General features: G+C 61.8%; 1 protein-coding gene across 1 annotated transcript; it reads left to right on the top strand.

The window, feature by feature from the left end:
• The first annotated feature begins 3,329 nt into the window (after window positions 1-3,329).
• Window positions 3,330-7,674, top strand: LOC104570554 (PHD finger protein 24-like). The gene is made up of 7 exons (XM_088538607.1): window positions 3,330-3,785; window positions 4,690-4,875; window positions 5,682-5,760; window positions 6,342-6,544; window positions 6,819-6,985; window positions 7,258-7,356; window positions 7,578-7,674. The coding sequence occupies exons 1-7, from the start codon at window positions 3,417-3,419 to the stop codon at window positions 7,672-7,674; spliced, it is 1,200 nt and encodes a 399-aa protein (XP_088394733.1). The 5' UTR covers window positions 3,330-3,416.
• The last annotated feature ends 317 nt before the right edge of the window (window positions 7,675-7,991 follow it).

The raw sequence follows: 7,991 nt of genomic DNA on the forward strand, positions 1-7,991 counted from the left end.
TGCAACAACCCACTCTGCAAACATAGCCACTGCAAAAACCTACCCTGCACCCACCTACAATCACCACAACTGCCTGCCCCACACCCATAGCAGTTGCAACAGCCCACCCAGCCAGGCCGTGACACCTGCCTGCACTCCCAGCCAAAGCATGACACCCACCCTGTGCTCCCAGACACTGCAACACCCACCCCATGCTTGCAGCTGCCGTAACCCATCCATGCTGTGCCCACAGCTGCTGCATCAACCCCTGGCACATGCAGCCGACACAACATCCTCATCCTGCACACGCGGCTCCCCACCGCGCTGCAGCTCCCTGCCCAGGCAGCCCCATGCCCTACATCGCCCTTGCACCTGGATCCCTAGACCTGGTGGCCCGAAACGCCTCATGCCCAAATGGAGCCCCGTGCCTGCCGCTTCCCAGCACAGTGGTCCCTGTCTTCCTGCAGTCTGCATGCTCCAGATTTTGCAAAAGCCCCAGATTTTTCAGCCTTGCGGGAGCTGAGCGCTGGGGAAAAGCCGGGTGAGTCGAGTCAAGCTGAGCGGAGCCAGCGTTCCCCTCCATCCATTCCTTTCTCTCAGCAAGTGCAGGTGTGAAGCCTCCTCCCTCCATGGTGGAAATCCTTGTCCGTCCCCACGCAGCCCCCCCGGGCTCACATGTTATCGGGCCCTGAGGGTGCTGGGGGTGCACCCTGCCTTGCCAGCACCTGACCCATCCAACTGGTGCCCCTGTCTCCCCCCTCTGCATTGCTGCAGCCCCACCGTTTCCTCCCGGGGCGCCTACCAGCCTCGGTTTCCTGTGCAGAGAGCTCCAGGGGGCTGGAAAGATGAGTGCATTAGTGCTAGCATGAGGGAGCAGGCTAAGTGCTTTTTAGCTCCCTATTTTGCTCCAGGGCCGAAGCAAATAGGAGCTTTTCCCCATCAGAAGGGCAGGGGGAAGGGGTGCCGCCCAGGGGATGCAGGCCGGGCATGCAGGGGAAGGGAAGGAAGGGGAAGAAGATGCTGCAACATCCCCCTGCACTGGCAGGGCTCCGCAGAGCCAGGGGGTTGGAGCCCGTACTCAGATTTAGCTCCTTGACTGGGTGGGGGACCTAAAAATAAGCCCCGTGCTGGCAGCAGGCAACAAGGTGCCTTATGTCAAGGTGAGCAGGGTGGTGGCACCGGATCCCGGGCTGCCACCATGCCAGAGCCAGGCGCCACAGAGGGTGGCCGTAAATAGCAACAGTGACGTTTCCCCGGGGATGCAGGAGCTGCTCACTGCTCAGCCACGGCGGCTGGCAGGATGCAGCCAATGCATGGATGGGGGGGTATCCGGACAGCTCCGGGGCCGGCTCTTCCTGTGCCTTTGGCTTGGCGTCGCTGCTCCCTGGGACCCCCAGAGATTCAGAGGGGGGCCAGGAGTCCTGAGCAGCACCAGGCTCTGTGTGGGTTCCCAAGTTGGCAGAGGACGCTCATCAGGGCCTGGAGACTCCAAGATGGACTGGTCTCCACAGCATCCATGAGACCAGCCCATGACCCGTGTGTGCGGGCATACTTGGCACGGCTGGGGCCTTGGTGGCACAGGAACCTGCAGAGGCAGCACTGGGGGGTTCTCCCTGCTGCACCCCCAGCTAGGTGCTTTGCAGCACTGCCCTGAGCAAGAGCCAAACCTGCCCGCAGCCCGCGGGGTCCTGCGCAGCCCGAGCAGGGGGGTGGCTGGCACTGCACGGAGGCAGAGACGCACGAGGCACCTTCCTCTCCTGTCGGCACCACCACAGGGATGCGGGCGCTGTAGCTGGTACATGTGCCTCCCGGCTCTTCCCCGCTCCCACCTTCGCAAAGCCCGGGCAGCCACCGCTCACCAGGTGCCCCGCGCGCCTGGCGCAGGAGCCAACAGGTGCCTAGGGAGGCGTGGATGCCCCCACACGCACGCGCGCACCAAGGCACGAGTGTCAGCACCGTGGGGGCATGCGCTCCGGGTGTGCACGTACATGTATGGACCCACTGCGTGCAGGATGGGGCACACGTGTTGCGCCCGCAGCTCCATGTGTGCGGATCTGTGTGCAGATGGCTACCAGCACGGGGGGCCAGGAAGCAGCCCGCGTGTGCTGGCGGCGCTGTTTGGGTTCGCATGTGCGCGCATTCGCGTGAGTGTTTGTGTGCGCACGTGAGCGGAGGCAGCGTCTGTGCACGGGGGGCAGGCGGCAAGATCTTAATGTGGGGGGCAACCAGGAGAGCGAGCGTGAGCGGGTGGCTCTGCATCCGCAAGCAGGTGCTGGGGCCGCTGCACGACGTGGCCATTTTGGTGCGTGGGGACACCGGTGTGTCTGTGTTTCCATGCGTCTCGGGCATTTGCATGTGTGGGCACTGCACGGGGCCATGTTTGCCCATCCGGGAGGGCTTGGCAAATGCACAACAGCCCTCACTTGCCATTACGATTCTTGAATCAGCTGGCATGGGGATGAGTGGAGGCCTGCGAGCTGCTGCCTGCCGGTGTGCTCGGCTCATCGTCGCTGATGTGGAGTAGCTGTAATTACCGTGACAAGGCTCTATGCAGCGCGGTGCAGTCCTGCAGCCATGAAATCCCAGCGTTCGCACGTGGGCTACTAATTATCCCTACCTGGGGACTTCCCTGCCTCGATGTGTCGGCCAGGCTGGAGAGGCCAGGAGATCACTTCTCTGATGTCCTCTCTTGCGCAGTCACCAAATGCCACCCACTTGCTCCTGGGCATGGACTGGGAGCCCCTCTTAGCTGCAGCATCCTCGGCAAAGCCTTCAAAGCTCCCACAAAGCTACCTCAGATGGGCACAGGGCAGTGCTGGCACACAGACTGTGTCCCCCATCACTGGAGAGCAAACCCTTCTCTACAGCTTCAGCCCTTCTCCAGCCCAGGATCATGCCCACGTGCACTGGGACACAGTCTAAGCTGCTGTTGCTGTTGCCCTATCTGTTTTATCCCAAATACATCTCAGTCCTGCACCCAAAGGTCCCTTCTTTTCCCTCGGGCACCCCCAGGCCCATGTTCCCCTTCCACCCCAGCATCTTCAGAGCCCCCTATGGCTGGAGCAGCCCCCGCATCGGTCTGTTTGCTCCGACCCACATTTCAGCAATGGAGGAAGGATGTCTAAGCTAAAGCAGTAACATGCACACACATACACACGAGCTCGTGAGGAGGAGAGAGACTAGGGAGCAGGAGAGATTTGGGGAGGGTAAGAAACCACCTTGCTTCTCATCCCTGCTTGGCCAAACCACGGTTCCTCATACACCAGAGGGTGATTCCAGCACACCAGCCTGCCCAAGACACCTTATTTCTCCCTGCCCCGAGCTCCTCCCAGTATGTCTGGAACATACTTTTTGGGCTGGGGACACAGGTCAGCGCTGCAGGAGCAGGGTCCAGCGCTGCACCCCAGGGCTGACTCCCTCCTCCTCCTCGCAGAGCCATGGGGGTGCTGATGTCGAGGCGGCAGACGGTGGAGAAGGTGCAGAAGGTCAGCTTAGCCGTGTCGGCCTTTAAAGATGGGCTGAAAGAGCAGCCATCGACGCGGCAGTGGGCAGAGGCCGAGGGTGCATGCCGGGGGACACTGGAGCAGACGGTGCAAGAGGGGGAGGACGAGGCATCTGCAGGGCCCTCCCAGACGGAGGAGAGCAGCACCAGCAAGGCGGCATGGGAACGGCTGCGGGACGGCCGCGGTGTGGAGCCAGAGGAGTTTGAGCGGGCCAACAGGTTCACGCTACCGGCCTTCATCCGGCCCACGCGGGAGCTGCACGACGACGAGCCGCTGGACATCAGCCTGGAGCAGCGGGAGCAGGCGAGTACCCAGCGCCAGCTGCAGCTGGAGCACAGGGATGGGGCGAGAGGGACAAGGCTGGAGGGGAGCATACAAGGGAGGCACACAGCATCCCTGCAAGGGGATCCGCAAGTGTCCCTAGCACCCAATGGCAGCCTGCCCAGGCACAGAGGAGCTCATCCGGCATGGAGATGGGTCCTAGAGGCAGGAGTGCTCCCTCTCCAGGGACAGGACCAGGCAGCTGAGAGCCAGGAGATGTCATTCAGGGAAGAGGGTGCACTTGGGGGTTAGTCCTGGTCAGATATGCCCTGGAAGGACCCTGGGGTGCCTAGGAGGGGAGGAGAGAGGAGGAGTTACTGCTGGGCACAGACAGCTCCAGCTGTGGGGAAAAGGGAAGGAACATCTCTGATCTACAGATTAGTCCACACAGCTCTACAACCTACCAGCCTACAACCCTACCCACCCCTCCACAGCTACAGCCCTACTCACCCCTCCACACCAAGAGCCTTGCCCATCCCTCCACACCTACATCCCTACCTGTCTCTCCACACTTAGAACCCTACCTATCTCTCCACACCTACAGCCCTACCTGTCTCTCCATACCTCCAACCCTACCCATTCCTCCACTCATCTACCCACAAGAGGCCATCACTCCAGCCAACCTACAACCCTACAGCCCATACCTACAACCCAGAATGCTGCCCAACCTACAGCCTCACAGTCTGCCAGCCCTAAGCACTCCTCTGTCCACCCACTCCTGCCAACCCATCCACCCCACTCCAAACCCACACAGCCAGTAAGTAGCCTGAGAGGCACTGCTTCACGGAGCCCTGAGCACCCCACGTGGAGAAGCCAGCCTCCCTGACCACACTGCCTCTGCGAGCATCCCCACCGTGCTGAGATAGAGCTGCCCGCCCCTCCCCAGGTCATCAATGATGAGATGTGTGAGATCTGTGAGGTGTGGACATCTGAGAGCCTCTTCCCGTGCCGCATCTGCAGCCGGGTGTACCACGACGGCTGCCTGTGCCGCATGGGCTACCTGCAGAACGACAGCGCCGTGGAGGTGACAGAGACTGCGCACACCGAGACGGGCTGGAGCTGCAGCTACTGCGTAAGTTGCAGCTACTGGGGCAGTGAGTGCAGGCTTCTGCTGCACTGGGTGCAGTGGCTGCTCCCTGAGGAGCTATGCCCAAAGAGGACACAAGCAGGATCCCACGTCATGGCCTGGTCCAAGGTGATTGTCCACCTTGTTCCTTGGCTCCTCCTGCAGCCCATCTTGGCCAGACAGGTTGTTGCCAGAGGACAGGGGACAAAACGACCCTTTTCAATCTCCCCACACTGGAACCCTCACCTGCAGCTTGTCCCTGCACCTTGGCAAGAGGTCCTGGGGAGGCAGGGAAACCTTTCCTTCAGGAAAGCAATGTGGAGTTTCAAGCAGCTCCAGCCAGCAGCTTTCAGGCCAAATCCTTCCACAGAGAGCACCTCCATCTGCCTCCAGGTTGTTCAGGAACTCAGGGACACCACTAGAAAATGTCCCCCACTTAATACTTCAGGTGTGGAGGTGCAGAGTCCCTTACCCCGTCTCTTGAGCTTCTCTTCCTCTGACTGGACTGACATACCACCGGGGTATGGTAGCACCTTGGGACATGCCACTGGGTAGGCAAGGAGCTGTGGCAGAGCTGGAACCATGCCCAAAGGCTGCAGGTGTGAAGCAACCACACTGCAGCTTCTCCAAGCAATGAAAACCTGGGATGCCACCTCATGGTGCTGCACCCAAGCCCCCATCCCTGCAGGCAGCTCTCCCTTCCCGGGCTCGGATGTCCTGAAGCCCATTCTGCCACCCAGCTGCCATGTCTGCCCCAGGACACTGTGCTTCACCTTAGAAACACACACGCTGACTTCCCTTCTCCACCCCAGGACAACCTCAACCTCCTGCTGACAGAGGAAGAGATGTACAGCCTGATGGAGACCTTGCAGCAGTGCAAGATCATTCCAGGTGTGGACCCTCCCTGTGGCAGCATGGGCTGAGCCCTCACTCTCCCCTTACGCCGTCCCGGTCCTTGGGCTGGGCACTGCTGCTCTAGGGTGGAGGTTTTACTGCTCCTCTGCCTGGAAAGGTAAAAGGTAAAAGCTCTGCTAAAGATGGCAGCCTGTGGGATCTCCTATTAGCACTAGAGGAAGCAGGGAAGGAGGGACAGAGAAGGAGGGAGATGGGGGAAGAGGGAATGTGTGTGGTGCCACCAGGGGCCTGGAGAACAGCAAGAGGAAAGAAGCTCTCCCCCATCACTTTGAGGCTGGTGGAAGGGATGCCCTGAGTTGTCTCTGGGAAGCACACTGCTTCGTGCCCTCAGCCTCAGGCCAGGCCCAGGGCAGCCTCAGAGCACCCAGGAGCCGTCTCCCTATCAGCAGCACTCATAGCCCCATCGCCGGGCTCTCCTGCGGTGCGCATGATGCTCGCTCTGCACCTGCTGAGATCCGCAGGAGGGTCTCCAGGTGGCAGGGTGCTCAGGGGAGGCAGGTCCCACTCCTGGGGCACCACACAGCACACACTGACGGGCGCCGGGCCCACTCCTGCAGACACCTGCCTGACTCTGGATGACTTCCTGCACTACAAGCAACTGGTGCACAAGCAGCAGTTCGAAAAGCCCATGGGAGAGGCCCAGGAGGAGCAGGCTACCCTGCAGTTCTCCGCCCTGGACCCTGAGAATAAGGGACACATCGAGTGGCCGGACTTCCTCTCCCACGAGTCCATCCAGCTGCTGCAGAAGCTCCGGCCACAGGTACTGCAACAGCACACATGGGCCGGGGGCCACCTCCGCACCAGAAAGGAGCTGGTTACTGGTAGGTGTTGACTGCAGGTCAACCTTGACCCAGCAGCAGGCTCCTGGCCCATCAGACATGTCCCCCAGCCACCTGGATGGTGGTGGCGGCATGGGAAGGTGAATAGCTTGGGTACTGGTGGGACTGGAGGTACCCTGTGATCAGCAGGAGGTTCCCTGTGTCCAAACTCTTTGCCTTGACGCAGGGGCTTCCCTATCCCCTCTGCATCCCCAGAACTCCCTGCTGCGGCTGCTGACGGCCAAGGAGCGGGAGCGGGCGCGCACGGCCTTCCTGGCCCTTGACCAGGACAGTGACGGCTTCATCAGGGAGAGTGAGTGCCACAAGGCCCGGCACACGTGGTTCCGCAAGCACCAGAAGGAGACGCCATCCTGCAACGTCAGGTAAGGAGACACGATGTCGGGCAAGTGGAGACCTGCAGGGCACCACTGCCCATTCTGGTTCTGACCTGCTTCTGTGGGTCCCCCTCACTCCAGTGGAGCTCCAGCTCCATCGCAAGGGATTGGCTTGGGAATAGAGGCCCCTTCTCCACCTCTCCCTCTCCCCACGGGGTCTCCTCCTCCATGGCTTCTTCCTCAGCTGTTTGGAGTGGGCATGTTGCTGCAACGGCATCCCCTCTGCCCGCCAAGAGCAGTGCCCCCACTCTGCCCTGCAGCATCAGCCACGTAGGACCCATGTCCGAGAGGAGCCCTGCCAGCAGCGGCAGCAGCAAGAACCAGAAGACCCTGCTGGCCACGGAACAGGAGGATGCCAGGTGAGGCCGGCTATGGGGCACCCTGGTGGTCACGGTGGGCCACGTGCCCCACTGCCTCTCTCCGGGTATGTTCAGCCTGAGCTGGCGGGGAGGTTGCCCCCTTCTTGGGAGCGTAACAGAGGCTTGGCAAGTGGCGAGGTGGCCACAGGGAACATGTCGAGGCGAGCCAGGGGGCACGGTGGGGTTGGTGGCATCTGTTGATGCCGCATCCGGCCCTGCAGGCCCGTCAACTGGCCCACGTTCCTGCGCGAGAACGTTGTCTACATCCTGGCCGCCCGCCCCAACAGTGCCGCCGTGCACCTGAAGCCGCCGGCGTAGCGCTGCTGAGGGCAGCCATGCATGCCTCACTGCCCGCCTGCGCCACCACCGCCATCACCACCACAGCACCGCTGCACCCAGCAAGGCCCCCTGCCTCCCACCCAGCTCCTTTCCACCTTCGCTCTTGTCACCACGGCATCTGCCCTGCACCCCCATTGGCTGAGGGGAGCCATGCCCACCCACCCTGCGCCACACCCCGGCACCTGTCAGCTGCCCATTGGCTGCCAGGGAAGCAGCTGCGACAGCCCCGCCCTCCCTGGCTCACTTCGGATTGGCTGAGAGTGGCCTGCGCAGGGTGGGGCCCAGCAGGTGCCAGG

Source organism: Tinamus guttatus, unplaced genomic scaffold (assembly GCF_059628265.1).
Source record: "Tinamus guttatus ecotype Peru unplaced genomic scaffold, ASM5962826v1 Tinamus_guttatus_pri_ptg001096l, whole genome shotgun sequence".
Lineage (NCBI taxonomy): Eukaryota > Metazoa > Chordata > Aves > Tinamiformes > Tinamidae > Tinamus > Tinamus guttatus.

Excerpts from the sequence above, each read along its gene's own strand:
- LOC104570554 (XM_088538607.1), top strand. The coding sequence starts at position 3,417 with ATGGGGGTGCTGATGTCGAGGCGGCAGACGGTGGAGAAGGTGCAGAAG. Across the intron at positions 3,786-4,689 it reads GCCTGGAGCAGCGGGAGCAG|GTCATCAATGATGAGATGTG; the intron begins GCGAGTACCCAG and ends GCCCCTCCCCAG. Across the intron at positions 6,986-7,257 it reads ACGCCATCCTGCAACGTCAG|CATCAGCCACGTAGGACCCA; the intron begins GTAAGGAGACAC and ends TCTGCCCTGCAG.